We start from the raw sequence: 26269 nt of genomic DNA on the forward strand, positions 1-26269 counted from the left end.
AATGACGCGGCTCCTGCACAAGCCTAGGCTTTACGTGCAGAGATTGGAAATCTATTGGTCATATATGCCCTGTCCATATACTACTGAGGAAACCTTTGAAGTAGGCAAAGCCAGACTTCCCAGCACCCTCAAGGCTGGAAACATATTAATGTGTTAAGGTTTGTAGAACACTACAAGCAGAAACAGGCCCTTTGGCCCATCTAGTCCATGCTAAACTATTATTCCACCAACCCATTGACCTGCATAGCCTTCCACACACCCTCCAGCCATATACTTATCCAATGATGTACTCGAACCCACATCTACCACTTCTGCTGGCAGCTCGTTCCACACTGTCCCACCCTCTAGGTGAAGAAGTTCCCTAAACATTTCAACTTTCACCTTTAACTCATGACTTCTAAGTTGTAGTCTCAATCAACCTCAGTGAAACAAGCCTGCTTGCATTCACCCTACCCATGCCTCTCATGATTTTGTACACTTCTATTCAAATTTCCCTTCATTCTCCTATGCTGCAGGGAATAAAAAAAACTAACCTATTCAACCTTTTGCTATAACTCAGCTTCTCAAGTTCCAACAATATCCTTGTAAATTTTCTCTCCACTCTTTCAGGAAGAATGATAATTTTCCTGTAGGTAGGTGACCAGAATTAGGGAAGGTAAGTCCCTGGGGCTGGGTAAGTCCCTGGGGCTGGGTGAGTTATACCCCAGGTTACTAAGGGAAGTGAGGGAAGAGGTTGCTGCACTTTTGGTGATGATTTTTGTGTCCTTACTGGCCATAGGAGTGATGCCTGAGGATTGGAGGGTGGCAAATATTATTCTTTTGTTCAATAAAGGTAATCGATATAATCCTGAGGAAATATAGAGCAGTGGGTCTTACGTCATTGGTGGGTAAACTGTTGGAGAGGATTGTAGGAAACACTGTAGGAAAAGCATAGTCTGACTGGAGATAGTCAACATGGCTTTGTGAGGGGAAGATCGTACCTCGTGAGCCTGACTGAATTCTTTGCAGAAGTGACAAACATATCAATGAAGACAGAGCAGTGTAGGTGGTGTATATGGATTTTAGTGAGGCATTTGACAAGGTTCCTCACGGTAGGCTCATTTAGAAAGTCAGGAGGCATCGGATCTGGGGAAACTTAGCTGCATGGATTCAAAGTTGGCTTGCCCACAGAAGGCAGAGGGTGGTAGTAAATGTGTATTCTGCCTGGAGGTCGGTGACTAGAGGTATTCTGCAGGGATCTGATCTGGGACCCCTTCTCTATGTGATTCTTATAAATGACTCGGATAAGGAAGTGGAAGGGAGGGTTAGAAAGTTTGCAGGTGATACAAAAGTCAGTGGTGTTGTGGATAGTGTTGATGGTTGTCGTAGGTTATAATGCGGCATTGCGAGGATGCAGAGACGGGCTGAGAAATGGCAGCTGGAGCTTAATGCAGAAAAGTGAAATGACTCACTTTGGAATGTCGAACTTGAAGGTAGAATGCAGGCTTAATGGCAGAATTCTTAACAGTGTGCAAAGCAGATCAATCTTGGGGTTTATATCCATAGATCCCTCGAAGTTGCAATGCAAGTTGACCAGGTGATTAAGAAGGTTAATGGTGTGATGGCCTTCATTAGTCAAGGGTACTGAGTTCAAGAGCCGAGACGCAATGTTGCAGCTCTATAAAACTCTGGTTAAACCACACTCAGGCTATTGTATTCATTTCTGGTTGCATCATTCTAGGAAGGATGAGGAAGCTTCAGAGAGAGTGCGGAGAAGATTTACCCAGACACAGCCTGGATTGGAGAGCATGTTTTGTGAGGATAGGTTGAGTGAGCTAGGGTTTTTCCCTTTGGAAAGAAGGATGAGAGGAGACTTTACAGAGATGTAGAAGATCATCAGAGCCGTAGATTGAATGGCTAGCCGCTGCCTTTTACAACTTTAAAGTGCAGAGGGGAAAGTATTGGGGATGTCAGAATTGTTTTTTTATTTTTGTATAGAGAGTGGTGGGTGCGTGGAACACGTTGCCAGAGGTGCTGGTAGAGGCAGAAGCATTAGGGACTTTTAAAAGTTTCTTTGATGGGATGAAAAGAAAATGGAGGTCTATTTTGGGAGGGAAATGTTAGATATTCTCCCACATCTCAAGGATGTGGGGTTAGTAGCTAATTGACTACTGTAAATACCCTCTACCTTGGAGAATAGTTGTAGAAACATGGACAGCTAGTGGGAATGAAAGGAAAATAAAATGGGATTAGTCTAAATGTAGCGTGTGATAGTCAGTGTAGATTTGTTGAACTGGGGGGCTTGTTTCCATGCTGCATGTCTTTATGAGCACATGAAGGAACAACTGCTTTAATTGTCCAAGCTTTCTCTGCAGCACAAGTCACATTACAGCTTCATGCAGTATAGACCTTTTGCACCTGCAGAGTTTCATAGAAAGCACTGGCTCACCATCCAAAACCAATGTAATGTGCCCTTTCCCAGGCTCTGAAGGATTTCTAGACAAACATCTTTTTTTTAAACCGGTGGCTTTATTCTGTCCCCAGTCATGTTTTACCTGTCCTAAGAGTAGTTGATGGTGACCCTCTCCAAAGTGTAGTGAGGTCTGCCCTTCCTCATCTTTTTCTTTAATTTAAAAATGCATCAAAAAAATCTCAGTTACTTTCTAACACATTGTAAAAGGTTAAATTTCTCTGATTAGTGACAGAAACATTGATTCAGTTAATAATCTTCAGATTTGGAAAACAAGGAAAGAAAGCATTCCTTTCTTTGAACATAAAAAAGAGGTTGGACAAACTTCTCTGGAACAGTGGTGGCTGAGGCAAGACCTGGTAGAAGTTTATAACATTCAGAGAGGCATAATTTCCCAAGGTCATCATACCCAGTTCCAATGGGCCTGCATTTAAGGTGAGGGGGAAAAGTTCAAAGGAGATGTGAAGAGCAAGTTTTCTCCACACAGAGAACGATAGGTGCCTGGAATGTGCTGGCGGGAGTGATGGTGAAGGCAGATCTTATGAAGAGGTTTGGGAGGTTTTGTTGCAGTTATTCACCTTCAACAACAATAATTGATTAGTGACAAAGATAATCTTTATTAACTGATAATTAGCTTTATTGGCTCAATTAAGAACAAATGTGCAAGTCACACAAAACTAAATGTCTGTGCCCACACTCACTGTGTTTATCTGGCTCTCCCTGAACAGTCGAGGTTAATACTTGGAAATAGGAGCTCGCTCTATCTAATCATATTGAACTGGTCAACCGAGTCAGATTCTCATTAGACCTGGCCAAAGGCTACAAGCAATATTTACTTTATTGGTCTTTCTCCAGATTTAAGAGTCAGGTAATTTTCTCTGTTCTTTTAGACTAGTTCAAACCAGTCAGGTCAGCTAACTGGGCTCAGGCTACTTCAGGTCAGAAGCTGTCTTTTCACAAGTCTGCCTTTTCTACCTAACCAAAAAATTATTTGGAAATGATTTCAGCAGGAACCTCATTGTACCCACTTTCAATTGCTGTGATTAAGCCATCCCCAGCAAGAACCAATTCACAAAATGGTGTCTCCAAGAGCCCTGTCAAAATGGCAGCCTCCAATCCTATAACCACTCGGCAAGAACATAGGCATTCGGTGTGTTTGCTTCCACTGTCCTTGGCACATTCCAGTTAGATGTGCAGTTTTTAATTCTTTCTGGCCAAAAGCTCTTCATTAGACACATGAATATGCAGAGAATGGAGAACTAGACCATGTGCAGGTAGAAGGGGTTAAGTGTCCATTAGTTTGATTAGTTTGGCACAACATTATAGGCTGAATGATCTGTTTTTGTGCTGTATTCTTTGTTCTGTTCTAATCTTAAATGCATTAATTACTTTATATTCCATCCATTTAAGTTAGGAAAGAAAAAAACAAACATCAAATGAATTAGATAGGTACTTTCTTTCTTTTACACACCTCCAGCTATTTGAAAATGATAATCCAAGTCAAACTCATTGTAATGTGTACAAGTACAGTGAAAATCTTGCTTGCAGTAGCAACACATGCACATCGATACAGACAACACACAGAATATAAATTATACACAATTTTATCTGCTGTTTGATGGATCTTCTTCTAAGAATGTAGAAAGGTTCATGGAGGGAGCGATAAAAATTATACCACTGGTTTATGCTGAGCTTTTAAGCTTATTGAGAGCTCAACGTGACATTGTGTTACCAGAGAAAAACATTTGTGCTGCCACTGGGGAACATGAACATGGATGCGATGAAAGCATATTTGAGGGGCCAGATAATAAGTTATACGTCTAAAATTAAGAAAGAATATATGGCAGAATTAGATCAATTGGAAAAAGAGATTACAAAATTAGAAAAACAATCTCAAAGTTATATGTCGGAAGAAAAACGAAGGCAACTTGTCAATAAGAAGCTACAATATAATACGCTTCAGACATATAGAATGGAAAAAGCAATTATGAGAACTAAGCAAAGGTATTATGAGTTAGGTGAGAGAGCACATAAAATTCTTGCCTGGCAGTTGAAAACAGAACAAGCTTCCAAAACAATAAATGCAATTAGAACAAGCGCAAATAAAATATCTTATAAACCTCTTGAAATAAATGAAACCTTTAAAAGTTTTTATTCTGAATTATATCAATCAGAATCACAAAATGATGTTAATGAGATAGAAAGGTTTTTATCACAAGTAACTCTTCCAAAATTGAATTTGGAAGAACAGAAGGGATTAAATATGCCTTTTACATTAAAAGAAGTTGAAGAAGCTTTAGGATCACTTCAAAGTAATAAATCTCCAGGAGAAGATGATTTTCCACCTGAATTTTATAAAAAGTTTAGAGATTTATTATTTCCTCTCTTTATGGAGTTAATACGTCAAGCAGAAAAAACACATAAACTCCCAGAATCTTTTTCAACAGCGATTGTAATAGTATTGCCAAAAAAAGACAGAGACCCTATGAAACCAACATCATACAGGCCTATTTCTTGATTGAATATGGATTATAAAATAATAGCAAAAATTTTATCAATAGATTATCTAAATACTTAACAAAATTAATACATATGGATCAAACAGGATTTATTAAAAATAGACAATTGGCAGATAATGTAACTCGGCTACTCAGTATAATTCATTTGGCACAAAAAAGGGACGAGAAGAGTATAGTAGTAGCCTTGGATGCAGAAAAAGCATTTGATAGATTAGAATGGGATTTTTTATTTAAAGTATTAGAAAAATATGGGTTAGGAACATCTTTTATAAATTGGATTAAAATTTTAAATTCTAACCCTAAGGCTAAAGTAGTGACAAACTCTCAAATTTCAACACCATTCCAGTTAAAAAGGTCAACTAGACAAGGTTGTCCATTATCACCTGCTTTATTTGTACTGGCGATAGAGCCATTAGCAGAATTAATTAGAATTGATCCAGATATTATGGGTTTTAGAGTCAATCAGGAGGAATATAAAATTAATCTTTTTGCTGATGATGTTTTGATTTATTTAACAAAGCCACAACATTCATTACATAAATTATCTTCTAGATTGGATGAATATGGGAAGGTATCAGGTTATAAAATAAATTGGGATAAAAGTGAAATTTTACCTTTTACTAAAGGAGACTATAGTCAATGTCGGTTAGCAACCCAATTTAGATGGCCGGTAAATGGTATAAAGTATTTAGGTATAAGACTTGATAATGATGTAAAGAATTTAAATAAATTTAATTATTTACCACTATTGAAAAAAATTCAAGAAGATCTTGACAAATGGATGATATTACCAATAATATTAGTAGGTAGAGTCAATGTTGTAAAAATGAACATATTTCCTAGATTACAGTATTTGTTTCAAATATTACCAATACAATTGCCACAGAAATTTTTTCAAGAGTTAAATAAATCTGTGAGAAAATTTCTTTGGAAAGGTAAAATGTCAAGAATATCATTGGAAAAATTGATATGTAAATTTGAGTTAGGAGGGTTACAACTTCCAAACTTTAAGAATTACTATAAAGCAAATCAACTCAGATTTATTGCATCTTTTTTCGATGATCGAAAACCAGCATGGATTAAAATAGAATTAGACAAGATAGGAGAAAATAGACCTGAAGATTTTATATATAAATGGGAACCTAAATGGATACAGGAAAAGAAAGAATCTCCTGTATTAATACATTTGATTGATCTATGGAATAAGATAAATGTTGATAATGAAATACAAAAATCTTTATTAGCAAGGAGACCTTTGTTTCAAAACAGACTTATTCCTTTTACAATGGACAATCAACTTTTATATAATTGGTACCATAAAGGGATTAAATTTATAGGAGATTGTTATGAACGAGGTATATTGATGTCATTTGAACAATTAAAGGATAAATATAAAATATCAAATAATACTTTCTTTTGTTACCTTCAATTAAGGGCTTACTTAAAAGGTAAGCTGGGTCAAACAATGTTTTTGCCAAAACCTAATGAAATTGAAACTTTAATTCAAAAAGGGAAAATTTAAAAATTTATTTCTTGTATGTATAATTTGATTCAAGAACAGACAATTAAACAAGGAATCCATAAGTCAAAACAAAAATGGGAAACAGATCTGAATATTAATATTGATGAAACAAATTGGTCAAGACTCTGTCTTGACAGTATGACAAATACAATAAATGTTCGACTTAGATTAGTACAATATAATTTTTTACACCAATTATATATTACACCACAAAAAATAAATAGATTAAATTCAAATCTATCCGATAAATGCTTTCGGTGTAATCAAGAAATTGGTACTTTTTTACATTCTACTTGGTCTTGTTTTAAAATTCAACCCTTTTGGATAAATTTAAGAGTCTTATTGGAACAAATTACTGAAACTCAATTTCCACATAACCCTGTATTATTTCTATTAGGTGATATTGAAAGGAGAAAACTGAAACTTAAATTGAATAGATATCAGAAAGAATTTATGAAAATTGCATTGGCAGTAGCTAAGAAGACTATAGCAGTTACTTGGAAATGTGATTCGTGTTTAAGTATGAATCGTTGGAATAATGAAATGGCTAGTTCTGTTCCACTCGAAAAAATTACTTATAATTTAAGAGATAAATATGTAACATTTCTGAATATTTGGCACCCTTATTTACAAAAGATAGGATGGCATATTTAAGTGCTCCGATAAAGATCTTGGTCCCTTGGGGAAAGTAACGAATAAGTATACCAAATTTATTTTGAACTCCATGGAGCATGTGGAAACCTTCCAACATCCAGGCGGTTCTTCTTTCTTCTTTCTTTTTCTTCTTCTTTTTTAGGTAGGACTATATATGGAGGGGGGAGGGTTAAGGGGAGGAGGGAGGGTAGACACTATCTTTTCATGTATTCATTTTGAAAATTCAATAAAAATTATATTTAAAAAAACAATCCAGAAAGAATTGAAGAAATTAATAGAAGAAATAATAATCCTGTATTTTACTGTCAAATTTCATTGCAAATTTCAGAAGTATCTACATGATAAATACAGACTGTCCCAAGGTTATAAGCACCTGACTTATGAAGAATTACACATACAAATGAGCTCCTATGGTATTGTTAAATTCAATGGTACAATGTATATATAAATGCTTGTTCCTATGAATGGCAGAAGTAGCTTCCTCTTTCTCTTCACTGTTAATAATTATTCTTTCTTATCAGTCTTCTGTGTTTTGATGCCACTTATAGTGCTGTTGAGGAATGTTACAATATTGAGTAATATTTTGCATTTTCTGAGGTATGGACAAAATTGATATCAGAATATCTGTGAAAACAAAACCTGTTGATTATCCAGTGATGGTCTGAGTTCTGTTCTGAAATTTTAATTGGGTGTAGGAAGACTCCTTGGAACTAAAGTGGATCTTGAAAGCTGAAAAAGAAAAAAAATTTCCCCCAGATATACTGTCTGACCCACTGTGCTTCTCCAGCATTTTGTGTGTGGTGCTGGGGAAATCCCCTCCCTCAGAGGACTCTTTGATACCCCTCTAGGTGCAGCATTCAACTGCGTGATGAGGCGAACACTTCACTGGAAGTGTTTAACTTAGGAAACTGCACTTATTGTTGGCGATCTTTCACTTCAGGTAACTTTTTTTTAAATGAGCTGTGAACATTTTCTTTCTGAATAGAACAAAGAAAGAGGAGAAACTATCCACACAAAGGAAGAACTGGAATCTTGTATGATCAACCAAGTAAGTTTCTAAGTCCTGAAGAATGCTTGAATTTGCAGCTCTTACAAAAATTATAAATAACACCTGTACAAATTTGTTTCAATCTTATTTTTGTTACACCCTATCAGTTACAAATTTAAGTGAACAATTAATTTGTCCCATCTGTACAACTGTCTCAGCTCAGCCGGCAACCATGTTGCTTATCCTGATAGGACCTTGTACTTCTATTCTGCCTTTTTAAATTTAAACGAGTTATCAAGATAAATTGCATACACATAGGTTGCACCTACTTTATGTTGTCTCACTGACGAATATCTAGGAATTTTCTTTTAATATAAATTAATGTTCTAATGCTTCAAACTGTTATTCTGAAGTAGTTTTTTGTCTTTTGGCTGTCAATATTCTGTTTGCTTCTCTGTAAAGTCACCTTACTCCACAAGACACATTTACTATAATCCTGTATGAATCCTGGCCAGTGTTAACTCCTGTTTCCTGAATTGTTCATACTTAAAAATCTATATCTGTAACCTTCTCTAGAAACATCACCATATCTGTGACTCTTTCCATCAGTTAACTTTTGCTCTAAATCTAGTGGGTGGGACTTTATGAATTAAAAAAAATAGAGGCATCCGTTAGTCTTGCGAGACCGTAGATCTGCACCTGGAAAGTCTTCACAAGGTTGTATGGAAGACCAGCAGTTGCCCATGCTGCAAGTCTCCCCTATCCACGACACTAATGTTGTCCGAGAGAAGGGCATTAGGACCCATACAGCTTGGCACCAGTGTCGTCGCAGAGCAATGTGTGATTAAGTGCCTTGCTCAAGGACACCATACGTTCCCTCGGCTGGGGCTCAAACTCATGACCTTCAGGTCGCTAATCCAATGCCTTAACCACTTGGCCACGTGCCCCAAGAGAAACCAAGTATAATATGGGTATTTTTAATTTTTAAGAAGCCTAGTTGAATTGAGTGTCAGAATGTTAACAAACTAAAGTTCTTTAACTCCACTGTTCCCATTATTTGGATAAAGGATGGATAATCAGTCATGTTGCAATCATTTTGTTTTATTTTATGACATTATCTTTCCGAATCTCTCACTATAATGACATCTTCGGCTGAAATAACTTTTTTTGCATCAGCCAGTTGTGGTGTCTGGTCAGATTACAATTTTGACATTTAAGAATCAAATATACTTCAATATTCATCAGGGCAAAATAAAACCATTTTCTGCAATGGTGAAATGTATCCCCAAGTGCAGTGTTGCTCAGAATGCTCACTCCATCTTGACGGAAATTTACACTGAGAGGCACGGTTGATTTCGTACCATGCAGGTGTACCTCTGTGTTAACATCTCTCTAACAAAAAGATCTATTATTCAGAGAGATTTCAGTGTCACCATCCCTTTATCAGAGTAACATGTGAAAAGATCCTATTTCAGAAAAAATCTCCTTTGTGAACTGAAAATGCTGCTCAGATTTAAGGGACCAAATGAAATTTAGGTAAAGTACTTTGCAAACTGAATTAATGTGTGTTGCATAGGTAGTGTTAACGTGTAGTACCTGAAAATTTGAATTTGTTTAAATCTTATATCCATCCCACAACATGAAGAAGTAAAACTCTTTGTGTTATGACTCTGTCACAATGGACAGACATATGAATTTAAAAGTCTAATGGCTTGTCGAAAGAAGCTGCCCTGTAGCCTGTTGGTCCTGGCTTTAATGCTGCGGTACCATTTGCCAGACGAAAGCAGCTGAAACAGTTTATGGTTGGGGTGACTGACGTCCCTGATGATCTTCCAGATCTTTATGCACCTGCTGCTGTAAATGTCCTCAATGGAGGGAAGTTCACATCCACTGATGCGCTGGGCTGTCTGTACCACTCTCTGCAGTGCCCAGCAATCAAAGTTGGTGCAGTTCCCGCACCAGGCCTGGATACAGCCAGTCAAGATGCTCTCAGTAGTGCCCCGTAGAAGGCCTTGAGGACTTGGGGGCTTAAGCCGAGCTTTTTCAGTTGCCTGAGGTGGAAGAGGTGCTGTTGTGGTTTTTTTGCAGCACAGCCAGTGTGTACAGTCCAGGTGAGATCTTCGGTGATGTGTATACCGAAGAACTTGAAACTACTCACCCTCTCAACTGCAGACCCATTAATGTTGATCAGGGTGAGCCTGTCTCCATTCCTCCTGTAACCCATGATCGGCTCCTTTGTTTTTTTGGACATAGAGGGAAAGGTTGTTATCTTGGCACCACACTGTCAGGGTGTTAAGCTCTCCTCTGTAGGCTCTCTTGTCACCGCTAGAAATAAGGCCGATCAATGTTGTGTCAATGTAAAAATAAAAATATAAATGACATAAGGAAGTTGAGTTTCCCCTTCTCCTGCTTTGCAACTCTCCAGAAGTCAAAATTGATAAACTGGTGGCTTTTCATGGTGCAGGTTTTATAATGGATAAAGATACGTAAGAAACAGACTCTGTAGATTTCATATGAAACAGTGCCACCTGGTGGCATCTCACTGCTGTTTCTTTCTTCAGGCTCCAGGCAGTCCCGACATAACCATCCTGTCCTTCATGGGTGGATTTCATGGAAGAACATTTGGTAAGGAATAAACTTTTCTGATTTTTAAAAATATATTATTTTTGTGTTAATGTTGGCCACAAAACAACTTAGAGAGCCATAATGTAAAACTGGATGCCCAATAAATGTGAGAAGGAGTAAACAAAATTATCAGGAAATTATTTGAAAGACAATCAAGAGCTAATAGTAAAGTGATCAACCATCTTAGCAAAGATGTTAAAGAAATTTGAACCTCTGGTTAATTATTTGTTCTCTTTTGGATCAAATTCACATGGGATTATAATGCGGCTTTTGAAGAAATTGCCATTTCCTTTCCATGCAAAGTTAATTAATTATTCTGGGATAGCTTCTTACAAGGTTTTTATAACTTTCTGTGTCTGTTAGTAATGCTACTTCTTAAACAAGGTAGTTTTACTGTTTCTGAAAAGAGATGTATTTCTTTCAAATGTTGGTTTAAATTTATCTTGCAGCCATATCACCGTAGACAACAAATAAACTGTATATTAGCTGTTTCCCATGGTCCTGATAACATTCCCTCTCAATGGGACATTGCAACTACTCTATTATTGGCACAATGTTATTATGGTCATACAAATACCTTCGTGCATTGTTGAGGGAGGAAAGGTGTGAGGTGTAGAGAGATTTGGAAAAAAATAGGAAGATAGAAAATAAAAACCAATGTAATGTGTGAGGGTAGGAGAATCTAGAGTCGAATTGGGGACTGGAATACTGTTTTGCATTGACGGAAAGAGGAAAAATAAACTTGGAAAATCCTATCAAGGGGAGTATTATGGGGTTGGGGTCAGGACTAGCTGCAAAAGGGATTAATGCATGGAATCAGAGGATAGGGCTTGTGAATCACAAGACCAGCAATCAAAATCCAGGTCAAATATGTTTTTGTAGCTTGTAGCTTAAAGATAAATAAACATTTATGACTGGTGCACAACAAATTGCTGCAAACAATGTTTGAGAATGTTGTAATTTTATGCATTCTTCCACCAATCCAGTGATTATAATCATATCTTATCAGTTTGCAATATTTGTGCAATACTTAAGTGCTATACCACTTAATTCTGATGTTACATTTTCATAGAATTACTTCAAATGTGCAAATAAAATATTGATATGTTTTGCCTTTCATATATCTTTAGGTTGCTTGGCAGCGACCCATTCTAAGGCTGTCCACAAATTAGATATTCCAGCCTTTAATTGGCCCGTAGCTCCATTTCCAAAACTGAAGTATCCCTTGGAAGAGTTTGTGAAAGAGAATTCAGAAGAAGAAGCAAGATGCTTGGAGGAGGTAATTATTGTATTATCTCCTTCTCTATTTAGAATATCAGTAGAAATGTTAAAATGTTAATACTATTTCAATCTGCACGTTCAAGCTGAAGTTCATTTATTGTCATCTGACTATACATGTACTGTATACAACCAAATGAAACAGTGTTCCTCTAGACTGGGGATGGCCAACCTTTTACATAGCATGCGTCAGTTTTTTCACTCACGAGTTCAGATGTGCCATACAACTCTTGTACCCCCATTCAATTCTTGTAAAAATACGTTAATATACAAACCCCATTTCCAGAAAAGTTGGGATATTTTCCAAAATGCAATAAGAAGAAAAATCTGTGATATGTTAATTCACGTGAACCTTTATTTAACTGACAAAAGTACAAAGAAAAGATTTTCAATAGTTTTACTGACCAACTTAATTGTATTTTGTAAACATACACAAATTTAGAATTTGATGGCTGCAACACACTCAACAAAAATTGGGACAGAGGCATGTTTACCATTGTGTTACATCACCTTTCCTTTTAAAGACTTTAATCGTGTTGGAACTGAGGATATTAATTGTAGTAGATTTGCAATTGGAAATTTTGTCCATTCTTGCTTGATATAAGACTTCAGCTGCTCAACAGTCCGTGGTCTCTGTTGTCTGATTCTCCTCTTCATGATGCACCATACATTTTCAGTAGGAGATAGATCTGGATTGGCAGCAGGTCAGTCAAGCACACGCACTCTGTGTCTACAAAGCCACGCTGTTGTAGCCCGCGCAGAATGTGGTCTGGCATTGTCCTGCTGAAATAAGCATGTACATCCCGGGAAGAGATGTCACCTTGATGGCAACATATGTCTCTCTAAAATCCTAATATACGCCTCAGAGTCAACGGTACCTTCACGTCCATGCAACTCACCCATGCCGTTGGTACTGATGCACCCCCATACCATCACAGGTGCTGGCTTTTGCACCTTTTGCTGATAACAATCTGGATGGTCGTTTTCATCTTTGGCACGGAGAACTCGAGCCCGTTTTTTCCGAAAACTAGCTGAAATGTGGACTCATCTGACCACAGCACACGCTTCCACAGTCTTTCGGTCCATCTGAGATGAGCTTGGGCCCAGAGAACTCGCCAGCGTTTCTGCATAGAGTTGATGTATGGCTTCCTCCTTGCGTAATACAGTTTCAAGTTGCATTTCTGGATGCAGCGACGGACTGTGTTGAGTGACAATGGTTTTCCGAAGTACTCCCAAGCCCAGGTGGCTATAATTGTCACAGTAGCATGACGGTTTCTTAGGCAGTGCCGCCTGAGGGTTCGAAGATCACGCATATTCAACAGTGGTTTCCAACCTTGCCCCTTATGCACTGAGATGTCTCTGAATTCTCTGAATCTTTTCACAATATTATGTACTGTAGATGTTGAAAGACCTAAATTCTCTGCAATCTTGCCTTGAGAAATGTTCCTTTTGAACTGGCTAACAATTCTCCCACGAATTTTGGCACAAAGGGGTGAGCCACGACCCACCTTTGCTTGCAAAGACTGAGCCTTTGATGACGCTACTTTTATACTCAGTCATGATACCTCACCTGCTACCAATTAGTTTGCTTAACGTGGAGTCTTCCAAACCGGTGTTACTTGAATATTCTGTGCACTTTTCAATCTTATTTTAACTCTGTCCCAACTTTTGTTGAGTGTGTTGCAGCCATCGAATTCTAAATTTCTGTATATTTACAAAATACAATTAAGTTGGTCAGTAAAACTATTGAAAATCTTTTCTTTGTACTTTTGTCAGTTAAATAAAGGTTCACGTGAATTAACATATCACAGACTTTTGTTTTTATTGCATTTTGGAAAACATCCCAACTTTTCTGGAAATGGGTTTGTAGAACTCGTGCATGAAAAAATCGCATCTGAACTCGTGCGTGAAAAAATTGACGCATGGAATGTAAAAGGTTGACCACCCATGCTCTAGACCATAGTGCAACAACAAAACATATCGCATACGCAGTACATGAATCAAATATTACCAAATATAAGTTAATAAATTATATTTCAAAATGTCTCCAGTGTTCAGCACAGGTAAACAGTAAACAGCTCACTGTCCTAGTGATGAGAACTCAGTGGTAGCAGGGTATTTATTAGCCTCACAGCCTGAAGGAAGAAGCTGTTACCCAGTCTGGCAGTCCAAGTCATGATGCTCCTGTACCTCCTTCCTGATGGTCGAGGGTCAAAGATATTGTGGGATGGGTGGTAGGGATCCTCAACAATGCTTGGGACCCTTTGTATACAACACTGAAGATAAATGTCACAAATAAGGGAGAGGGAGATCCTGGTGATCCTCTCGATTGCTTTTACTCTCCTCTTCAGGGTCTTGTGGTGTGATGCCTTTCAGCTTTCGTACCACACAACAATGCAGCCAGACAGGACACTCCGTGGTGCTCCTATAGAAAGTTGTTAGAATGGGGGCAGGGAGTTTTATCGTGACATTTATTAAACTTCAGACTCATTGGACAATCTACCTTCAAAAGTGGTTGGAGAAAATTCTTCATAAATACATAGCATTTTACTACACACTGATCTACTCAGATACCTTTTGCTTTCATTTGTATTCTTGATTTCTCCTGATTAAAGTATTGGTTCATAAGCAATGCTCCCTCTAAATTTTTTTAACAGCTTTGTAAACCAACCATTGTTCGGAGCAGGAAATTTTTACACAGCCTGAAAACAGCGCGGTACTTTAAATGTATTTTTTGTAATATGCATATTATGGATATTTAGAATGAAAATTGAAAAATCACATAGTTTTGATTTTATTTATTGATTGAAGACTATAATGAAATACAATACAACAAAGAAAATCTTTTACGTTTCATGAACTGTTTCTTGTCTGTCTTTATTACAAGTCCATTGTCTATAAACACTGTCCAGATTAGTTTCACATCCGGATGAAAGTTGTTTCCCAAGCCTCATTAGATCATCCAAATATTCCACTTCTAGTCTGCTTCTGAATTTACATTTAATTGAATTCATTAAGGCTAAATCCATGTTCCCAGTCAGCACTAGAAATTTGATATGTTCCAACGATGTCAAGAAGTCAGAATATTGAATTTTTTGCTTCAAATAAACACAAAATACAACAGACAATTCAAGTAAATGATGTCAGACAGTCAAAAACTGACAGGCACAATGGCAAAAGTAAAATGTTTTAACCAGATCATGTCAGCGCTCAGCGGGCCGGCGGTTTATTAACAATGAACTACCAACTTCCATTCTGGTTTTAGTGTTACAATTTGTAAGTGTTGTAACTTGAAACACTGACAATGTAAGTACATTGAAGGTCTAAAATGTTTCAAAGTGAAGGTTGTGATATGTTTATTATTTGGAAAATGTATGGATTCTATACATTAACACATTAATTAGAGGGTTTTTCACAATTATATTAACATAGGTTTCAAAATTGTAACAGTATAATTTCTAAATTAGATTAACATTATATAAAAGAAAATTCCAGCTATGTGGCAACTAAGGCTATGTGCACAAGAGCATTTCAGTTACTGTGAGGCTGCGCACCTGCACAGCATAGAGGGGACAGTGTTCATAAGTAAATAACAAGGCTGATATGAACTATGGCTTCAAGTTACAGTATGAATCTTTAGGATCTGCCTTAAATAATGTAATAGTAATCACAGTAGCATGAATGGCCACAATGGACTTCTGCAATACTGATATTAACTACATTGCATGGAATTTCTTGAATTGAAAATCATACTGTTGACCAGGTCACTAAACTTGTATTTTATTCCCAGATCAAAATATATCTGTATATATAATTGTTTTCCTTGTCCTCTTACCTACTCAGGTAGAAGACTTGATTGTAAAATTCAGAAAGAAGGGAAGGAATGTGGCTGCAATTGTTACTGAGCCAATCCAGTCTGAAGGAGGAGACAACCATGCATCAGATGACTTCTTCCGGAAACTGCGTAACATTTCTAAGAAGGTAATTACCTTTAATGAACTCTTTGTTAGTAAAATAGAAACAGAGTCTATTTGAGAGTATGGGCATGGAAAAACTGAACTCCAGCTAGAAGTATATAGGGGAGAATATTATCCTTTATACCCAAAAAGATTGAACTGTTCATGATCAATACCTCGTTGCTCCATGGATTAGTCTAAGATAGATCTCACTGTTTACAGACATTACCTTGGGTGGTATAAAAGCATAGCTATATGTAGCTTCACCCAGTGATACAGAACCTCACAGCTCCAAAGTTCTGGTTCAACCCTGACCTCAGGTGCTTTGGGTGTGGAGTTTGCACATTTCTCTCTGTGACTACATGGGTTTCTTCTGGGTAATCTGGTTTGTTCCCACATTCGAAAGACCATATGTTACTTGGCGACTGTAAATTGTCTCATGTGTGGTAGAATCTGGCAGAGGTGATAGTAACATGGGCTCTTGTGTAGTTTAGTGTGAACTGGTCTACAATGCCCTTTCTTCTGCCTCTCTCCCTTCTTGAGGAGTGGAGTGACATGTGCAATTTTCCAGTCCTCCAGAACCATGCCTGAATCAATTGATTCTTGAAAGTTCGTTACTGATGCCTCCACAGTCTCTTCCGCCACCTCTTCCAGAACCTTGGGGTACATACCGTTCAGTCTAAGTGACTTATCTTCATCAGACCTTTCAATTTCCCAAGCACCTTCTCCCTAGTAATGGCAACTTCACTCACTTCTGCCCCCTGACACTTCTGGCCTACTGCTAGTGCTTACCACAGTGAAGACTGAAGCAAAATACTTATTCAGTTTGTCAGCCATTTCCTTGTCCCCAATTGCTACCTCTTCAGCATCATTTTCCAGCAGTCGGATATCTACTCTCACCTCTCTTTTAGATTAGATTATGAAGACACGCTGTCCTCTTTCATTGTCATTTAGTAATGCATGCATTAAGAAATGATACAATATTTCCTCCGGTGTGATATCACAAAACACAGGACAGACCAAGACTGGAAAAAAAGCTAACAAAACCACGTAATTATAACATACATTTACAACAGTGCAACAATACCATAACTTGATGAAGAAGTCCATGAGCACAGTAAAAGTTCAAAGTCTCTCAAATGTCGACATCTCACGCGGACGGAGAGAAGGAAGAAAAACTCTCCCTGCCATCCCCAACCACAGTCCGATTCCGAGTCATCCGAAAACTTCGAGCTCTGATCAGCTCTCCGACACCGAATACTGAGCACCATCTCTATCCGAACGATTCGACCTCCTTCTCATTCACCAACAAGAGGCAAAGCCGGGGATTTTGAGGCCTACCCTCCGAAAGATTCCCGACTGCACAGTAACGACAACAGCATTTCAGAAATTTTTCCAGATGTTCCTCTGTGCTTTCACGTCCATCTTCATCAAATCAGAATTGTCCACGGCCCCTATTTAACAGATACAATATCATCTTTCATCGGAGGGCTGTGCACAAGCGGCGCGCTACTTCTCTTCTCCTCCTGCCTACTTTTACTCTTTCTATACCTGATAGAACCTTTGGTATCCTCTTTGATATTTTTGGCTTGCTTACCATTGTATTCCATCTTCTCCATCTTTATGACTTGTTTAGTTGCCTTGGTTTTTAAAAGCTTCCAAATCTTCTAACTTCCCACTAATTTTTGCTCTATCATATGCCCTCTCTGTGGCTTTTATGTTGGCTTTGATTTCTCTTGTCAGCCACAGTTGTGTCATCCTGCCTTTAGAAAACTACTTCTTCTTTGGGTTATGTCTATCCTGCACCTTCTGAATTCCTCCCAGGAATTCCAGCCAATGCTGCTCTGCTATCATCCCTGCTAGTGTCCCCTTCCAATCAACTTTGGCCAGCTCCTCTCTCATGCCTCTGTAATTTCCTCCACTGTAATACTGATATGTCTGACGTAAGCTTCTCCCTCTCAAATTGCAGGGTGAATTCTATCATATTATGATCAGTGATTCCCCCCTGAGGGTTCCTTTACTTAAGCTCTCTAATCAATTCCAGTTTATTGCACTACACCCAATCCAGAATAGCTGATCCCTTAGTTGGTTCAACCTTAAGCTACTCTTAAAAAAAAAATTTATAGGCATTCTACAAATTCCCCCTCTTGGGATCCAGCACCAACCTGATTTTCCCAAGCTCCCTGCGTATTGAAATCCTCCATGACTATGTCACCTCCTTCTAAGGATTTAATTTCATTTTTTACTAACAGAGCCATCCATTCCTTCTGCCTACTTGTCTATCCTTTCAATACAATAGTTATCCTTGGATGTTAAACTCCCAGCTATAATTTTCTTCCATCCATTCCTCAGTGATGCACACAATGTCATACCCACCAACCTCTAACCGTGCTTCATGTTCATCCACCTTATTCTGTACACTGCGTGCATTCAAATATAACACCTTCAAACCTGTATTCATTACCCGTCCTTTTAACCTACTGCTCAATCAATCTAACCCTTCCCTCCTACACAGCCCATAACCCTTCATTTCTCTTTCATCCATATGCCTATCTAAGAGCCTCTTAAATGTCTCTAATGTATTAGCTTCGGCCACCAACTCCGGCAGTGTGCTCCAGGCACGTAGCACTTTCTGTGTACATAGAACATAGAATAGTACAGCACAGTACAGGCCCTTCAGCCCACAATGTTATGCCGACCCTCAAACCCTGCCTCCCATATAAGTCCCCACCTTAAATTCCTCCATATACCTGTCTAGTAGTCTCTTAAATTTCACGAGTGTATCTGCCTCCACCACTGACTCAGGCAGTGCATTCCACGCACCAACCACTCTCTGAGTAAAAAACCTTCCTCTAATATCCCCCTTGAACTTCCCACCCCTTACCTTAAAGCCATGTCCTCTTGTATTGAGCAGTGGTGCCCTGGGGAAGAGGCGCTGGCTATCCACTCTATCTATTCCTTTTATTATCTTGTACACCTCTATCATGTCTCCTCTCATCCTCCTTCTCTCCAAAGAGTAAAGCCCTAGCTCCCTTAATCTCTGATCATAAAAAGCCTATCTCTGATATCTTCTGTAAACTTTCCTCCACTCACCTTAAAAGATGTCCTTTGGCATTAGCCATTGCTGCCTTGGAAAATGGCACTAGCTGTCCACTCTGTCAACGGCTCTTGTACATCTCAAGTCACCTATCAAGCGCCTTTGCTCTAAAGAGAAAAGCTCTATCTCATTCAGTGAAGATTCTGCCATTATTGTGAAAACCACGGTAGAATTGCAAGAGCTTTCCCTTCCTAATATTTAAGCATGAGCTTGTACAATCCAATATCTGTTAACATTAGTATAATGATGTGACAACTTTGTAACTTAAACTGGATGTCATGGGCTTTGACAAGAACAGAAACAGGAGAAATGATCTTGCCTGATAGTTACATGATATGTTTCATAATATTATGCTGAAGTCTATTAGAACTGAAGAACAACGTTATACTTCCTCTGTATTCCCATGATGGGTAAATTTAACCACTAATAAATATTACACATTATCATCATGTTTTTCTTGAATATTTTTGCAGGCAGACTAAGAAGTTGTGAAATGAGGGTTAATGCAAATTAGCATGTTATGTTACAGGATGCATAGTGAAAATATAAAATAATTGGGCTTGTGTACTTTTACCCCATCACACCAGGCAAGGCAGTTTTATCTAGCCATCACAGACAAAACAAAACATTGGTCATTGTTGTACAAGGGCAAGAGGCTATTAACATATAAACATACTTTCACTGTTTGCAGGGGGAGCTGTAGCTGTGTGTGAATTCAATTGTGTTTAACAATACTTAAAATAATTAATTTACATCTCCTCTCTGTAAATCAACAAAAATTCAAACTGAACTTTGGGGCAGCATTGTAGTGTAGTGAACAAGAGAAAATCTGCAGATGCTGGAAATCCGAGCAACACACACAACATGCTGTAGGAACTCAGCAGGCCAGGCAGCATTTATGGAAAAAAGCACAGTTGACATTTCGGGCCGAAATCCTTTGGCAGGACTGGAGGTAAAAAAAGCTAAGGAGTAGATTTGAAAAGTGAGTGGAGAGCAGAGAGAAACACCAGGCGATAGGTGAAACTTAGGGGGCGGGGGGGAATGAAGCAAAGAGCTAGGAAGTTGACTGGTGAAAGAGACAGAAGGCCATGGAAGAAAGAAAAAGTGTGGCGGGGGGGGGAAGCGGTGATGAGCAGGCAAGAAGATGATGTCTCTTCTTGTCTCTCCACCAATCAACTGCCCAGCTCTTTACTTCATCCCTCCCCCTCCAAGTTTCACCTGTCAACTGGTGTTTCTCTCTCCCCTCCCCCTACCTTTCAGATCTACTCCTCAGCTTTTTTCCTCCAGTCCTGCCAAAGGGTTTCAGCCTGAGATGTCAACTGTGCTTTTTTCCATAGATGCTGCCTGGCCTGATGGTGGCATTGCGGGTTAGTGTTGCTCTTTACGGTGCCAGCACCGCTGGATCAATTCCCGCCACTGCCTGTAAGGAGTTCATATGTTCTCCCCATGACCGCAATAGATGTATGGGTTAGTAGGTTAATTGGTCACATGAACGTAATTGGGCGGCGTGCGCTCTTGGGCCTGAAGGGCCTATTACCATGTTGTTCTCTAAATAAATATACAAACTGAATAAAATACAACAATCACTCAAAGTAAATCTCAAATATTGGACAGATTATGCTTTATGCCAGTTGTTAGTGTAGTAGCTATTTTATTGTGATGTCTGTGTTATTTTGAAAATATGGGGCCCACAAGTACCAAAGTATTTCCACCAGGGCTTTGGTTTATTGCCTATACTGTTAGTGGATGTTAATATTTCAAGAGATAAATATACTAAAACCTGGATGACATAAATTACGGTTTTTAGTTGCTTATTGCAGAACTATAAATCACACATAGAAAGTCAACTTGCTTAGTTCTCATTCAAGTATCTGGTTGTTTCCTTGGGAAACAAGGAACTTACTCTTAAGGAAAGAGGAACTTAAAAAAAAAATAACAGAAGTTACAGTTGTCTATTTTTGATATTTTCAGTGCACCAGAAAAAATGGAAAATATGAAATCCTGTTTGCATGCACAAGGGTTTGTTCCCTTCCCCCTTTACCTGTAATGGTTAGATGATAGGAATTGTTACTTATACTGATGATCAATTTATTTCACCCTCCAATCTCCCATTTTGTGTGCCTGTTGCTTAATCCCTGCAATGTGTAGAGCTTAAATTCACCCTTTCTCACATTGTGTTTATCATTGCTTCAAATGTATGAAATTCTCACTTTTTGTCCCTGTTCTACAATTGCCTGTCCATCTGAAATTGTGAACTCAGCATGGGTGTGCATTCTTGTGTGATGAAGTACAGACAGGGGGAGGTGCCACCGGCAAGTTTTGGGCCCACGAGCACTGGGGCCTGGATGATCCAGCGGACATCGTCACCTTCAGTAAGAAATTGTTGTCTGGAGGCTACTTCTACAAGGATGAACTAAGGCCTGATATGGTGAGTGTTTGTGCTAAAGTATAAGTTTTATAATCATACATTAGATTGGTGAAAATGTTAAGAGTACTGTACCATATCCTCTCAACACCTCAACAATAATTGCAAAGTATTCTATTTGAAAAAATTGTGTTTGCACAGTAGAATCAGAGTCAAGTTTAATATCACTGGCATATGTCCTGAAATTTGTTGCTTTGCAATACATAATAATTTTTTTAAATCTTTAAATCACAATTAATAAATGAATGCATACATACATTAAATAAGTAGAGCAAAAAAAATGAGTTTGTGCTCATGGGTTCATTGTCCATTCAGAAATCTGAAGGCAGAGGGGGAAAAAGCTATGCCTGAAACATTATGCATGTGTTTTCAGGCTCCTAAACCACCTCCTTGATGGTAGCAATGAGAAGAGGACACGTCCTGAATGATGGGGTGTTTTTAATGATAGACGCCACCTTTTTGAGGCATCGCCTTTAAAGGTGTCCTGGTTGCTGGGGTACTTGCTGAGTTTAAGACTTTCTGCAGCTTTTTCCAATCCTGTGGAGATACCGCTTCATACTAAATGATGATTCAACCAGTTAGAATGCTCTCCACAGTACATCTATAGAAATTTGCAAGAGTCTTTGATAACATACCAAGTGTCCTCAAACTCAGAATAAAATAATGCTGCTGTTGTGCTTTCTTTGTAATTACATCTCTATATTTTGCCCAGGACAGATCTTTAGAGATGTTGACACCCAGGAACTTATAACAGTGTTAGAAAAGCTTTTGACTGCTTTATTTATCTAAAGTTATAAAATCACTGCAAGATGTCCCGTGGTGATGAAATTTAGATTCACACTACAATAAGCAATAATACGCTTCATTTCTTCAGTTACCTAGAAGTCCATAGAGATTCAACTGCTGTTTCAAGTTATTACTCCCTAAAAATCGTACCACTCAACTTACTGCCACAGTTGGAAAAACAGTGTAAGAATTCAGATTCAAAGACCGGTTTCTTTCTTATAAAAATTAGAGTGGAGTGAGGTCCTGTGTCACACTCCGTATAATACTAGCAATGTTCACATGGAATGAGCTGTTGGAAAGATTGTGGCATTTTGCACCAAGAATTGCAAAATAATCATCTATAATGAAAATGATCGAATTCTCTGTCTTTTTATTTTAAAATATTACTTTTATTCTATTACTTTTTTAATGAAGTTGTTCGTTTTTTTCTGTTTAAATTCAAAATACATCTGTTGGATCAGTATTTCTGGATTTAAAGTAAAAAATGTAATTACTCTAATTGGATGCACTGTGTCTTGTTACAGCCCTACAGGATTTTCAATACATGGCTAGGAGACCCTTCAAAAAATCTTATGTTTGCTGAAGTACTTAATGTCATTCGGACAGAAAAGCTCTTGGACAACGTGAATGAAAGTGGCAAGATCCTATTAAAGGGTCTTAAGGACTTACAGGTAGTAACTGTAGTCTATTTCAACCTAGAGTAAAGAAGTGTAAAATAATTGTTTGCTTGTCCTCTTCGTTCAATTTGCACCATTTTGTATCATGTTTTGGTGCATTTACAGTATATTATTCACTTGGTCTTTTTAGGGAACTTGTTAAATTAAGTTCTATTACCTCAGTTAAAAATGTAATTGCTAGAAATGAGGTGAAGTGATTCATGGGAACACTAATGTAATGTCCCTCAGAGTTGTGTGAGATATCAGGACTGATGAACTATAGCCATTTTATATTCACAGAACTATTGCTGTGTTTACTGGGCTACTGAAGCCAGTTACAATAAAAATGTAAAATCCCTGGGACACATTAAGACCAATTGTTATGAAGGCCTGTATTAATATTTTACTATAGTGGATTCTTGTCAATTGGGTCATTAGTTAATCGAAGCAGCCATTTATTTGGGATGACTCACTGTTGGAGGCCTGCTTGTCTGAGGAGACAAAACTAAAATTCCTTTTGCCCAATTAAATAAATTATTCAGAAAAAGAGTATTTGTTTCCTGAACAATATTTATCCATTAGCCAGTATTAATAAAATAAAGATTTCCATTTAACACCCAAAAGTGTGCCAAATCACTTTCCAGCGAATGAAGTACTTTGAATGAAGTAGTCACTATTTTAATGTAAGAAATGCAGTAACTAATCTTACCAAGTTCCACGGTGTTGTGAAAATGATCAGGTAATCTATTTTCCAGATATTGGTCATGAGATAAATGTGGGACAATTCTATCATTCAACGTATTACAATTCTTAAGACTTGCTTCATTCCTAAAATTGTAATAGTATCAATGTTCCAATATTTCAAAGTACTTCATTGTCATACTGTACAATGAATGGTCCAAGTTGGTGAATGACAGAATAGAAATATAACTTCCTCACATCATGACAGGTGGAGATGAAAAACAGAAAACTGTGAATCCTAGGAGAAAATGAACTTTAAATTTAAAAGAAATTATTTGCAGTAAATAACTCGTGGGCATATTTAATGGTCAATTCAAGCATCTTTTTTTAAGATATAGTGTTAACTGTAAAGTTGATTAATTTACAACTCCCATTCATGGGCACTATATAATAGCAGGAATAATATCTCTGGTGTCCTGAAAAATAAGCATGCAAAAGTGGATTAGAGTTGTAAGGACTTGTGGCACAAAAATTGTCCATGGTAGCAATCATGACTCAGCTATACTAATCCCATTTACCAACAGTCAGTTCATATTTTACCACGCTTTGGCAAATCAAGTGCTTATTTGCAGCTCTTAATTGGTTGTGATTACTTGTAGCCACCAACTCTTTCAGATTCCAATCGGTTGAGCATGAAAAAAATTATTCCTTAGATTCTTTCAAAGAATTATATCCCTTATCCTAAATCCAAGACATCCAGTTTTAGTCATCCAATCATTATCACATCATTGTTGATTGGGACAGGAGCATTGGCATACCGTTCCCTACTAGTATAACATGCTAAAAGGGGTGTTAAATAAATTGAAATCTTTCCTTTATATAAATACGAGAAACATTTGTAAGATGTATTATTTTTGCATTATTTATAATCTCTAGTTACCTTTTGAATTCACTTGAACATATTGGCAGTAGATTTCAATACTGTGTTTGTGTGCAGGTTCTCTATCCACACATCCTGAGTAAAGCCAGGGGCAAAGGGACATTCTGCTCCATTGATGCACCCAATGAAACAATACGGAATCAACTTGTTTTGAAAATGAGAAATAAAGGTAAGGGGTATAGATACCAAAACAAATTTGATTTATTCAAATGCTCATGTTTTAGTATTATAATCCATCAGTTTTGCCCTGAGATTGAAACTGAGACTGGGTTTCACAAATTGCAACAGAATAATTATGTAGTTTGAAGTTGTAAATGAATCCACAGTTAGACAGTAGAATCATATACAAGTAAAAGTCTTTTATTAGAATTTTTTTTCTGAAGCAGAAGAGGTAAGAGATGTGAAGGACTTTAGAGCATTTCATTGGGAAGTGCTGAGCTGTGTTGTTGCAAGACCTTGAGCACAAAATTCTCATTTGATTTTGATGCTGCACTGAGGTGTTTAAATGCAACATTAAACTAAGGCACTTCTGAATGAGATATTAAACTGTTCCTTCAAAGAACAATACAGATATTTCCAATGCCCTGGTCAATAATAGGCCTTTGCCATTTATGAAGCGTTGCTCTGGGATGTTCCTACAAGTTCTTGTTAGAGCAGTGAATGTACTTTTAATTAATTGTGTTGGCTATAAAATGTTTTAATTGTCCAAAGCACACTTCCCATCACATTCTATGACTGTTAAATATACTACATAAATGCCAGTCCTTCAAAATCTTAGGCATTTTGTTTTGTCTTCTACTTCCAGTTAACGTACACATGCCCTAAAGATATTACAGCATGTATTCAGTTCCAGTCAGCTCATTATAGGAAGGATGTGGAAGTTTTAGAGATGGTACAGAGGAGATTTACCAGCATGCTGCCTGGATTAAAGAGCATTTCTTATAAGGAAAGTTTGAGTGAGCTGAGCTGGGGTTTTTCTCTTTGGAACAAAGGAAGATGAGAGGTGACCTGATAAAGGTGTAAAAGATCATGAGGTGTATAAGTTGAGATTGGACAGCCAGTGCCTTTTTGCCAGGGTGGAAGTAGCTAATGCACATAATTTTAAAGTAATTGGAGGAAAGTATGGGGGGGGGGGGGATGTTCGTGGTAGTTTTTTTTACACAGAGAGAGTGGTGGGTGTGTGGAATGCACAGACAGGAGTGGAGGTAGAGACAGATACATAAGAGACATTTAAGAAACTCTTAAGATAGGCACATGGATGAAAGAAAAATGAGGGCTACATGGGAGGGAAGTGTTAGATTGGTCATGGAGTAGGTTGCAAGTTTAGCTCAACATTATGGCCTGAAGGGTCTGTTCAGTGCTGTTCTATGCAAATGAGACAAAAATATAATCATATTAAAACTGTAAAAGTACCTCAATATAAATAAAGTCTCAGGGTAGATGATAATACATAAAGTTGTCCTAATGTAAACTGAAAATGTAAAGCAATCTTTCCAGCTCCAAGCTGGATCAGCCACATTGTAACTCTGATATAGAATGCACAGCCAGGATCGGTGAAAACAGTATAACCACCAACGCTGGGTGCCTAGTGAGTATTAGCACCCTCAGTAGATCAGAACAGAAAAACAAAAATACCACAAAATGGCACTTTGCTTACGTAAATAGGCAATTCTAAACAAATAAGCACTTGATA

General features: G+C 37.8%; 1 protein-coding gene across 2 annotated transcripts in view; it reads left to right on the top strand.

Annotated features, from left to right (window-relative positions):
* Nucleotides 1-26269, top strand: part of abat (4-aminobutyrate aminotransferase) — a 183531-nt gene that overhangs the window by 156931 nt on the left and 331 nt on the right. For both annotated transcript variants that reach the window (XM_063059014.1, XM_063059013.1), the window contains exons 9-15: nucleotides 8130-8192; nucleotides 10694-10757; nucleotides 11888-12036; nucleotides 15879-16016; nucleotides 21349-21516; nucleotides 22824-22970; nucleotides 24634-24745. In XM_063059014.1, coding sequence (XP_062915084.1) covers nucleotides 8130-8192; nucleotides 10694-10757; nucleotides 11888-12036; nucleotides 15879-16016; nucleotides 21349-21516; nucleotides 22824-22970; nucleotides 24634-24745 — 841 coding nt within the window. The remainder of the gene's footprint in view (nucleotides 1-8129; nucleotides 8193-10693; nucleotides 10758-11887; nucleotides 12037-15878; nucleotides 16017-21348; nucleotides 21517-22823; nucleotides 22971-24633; nucleotides 24746-26269) is intronic.

This window comes from Mobula hypostoma, chromosome 9 (assembly GCF_963921235.1).
Source record: "Mobula hypostoma chromosome 9, sMobHyp1.1, whole genome shotgun sequence".
Classification (NCBI taxonomy): domain Eukaryota; kingdom Metazoa; phylum Chordata; class Chondrichthyes; order Myliobatiformes; family Myliobatidae; genus Mobula; species Mobula hypostoma.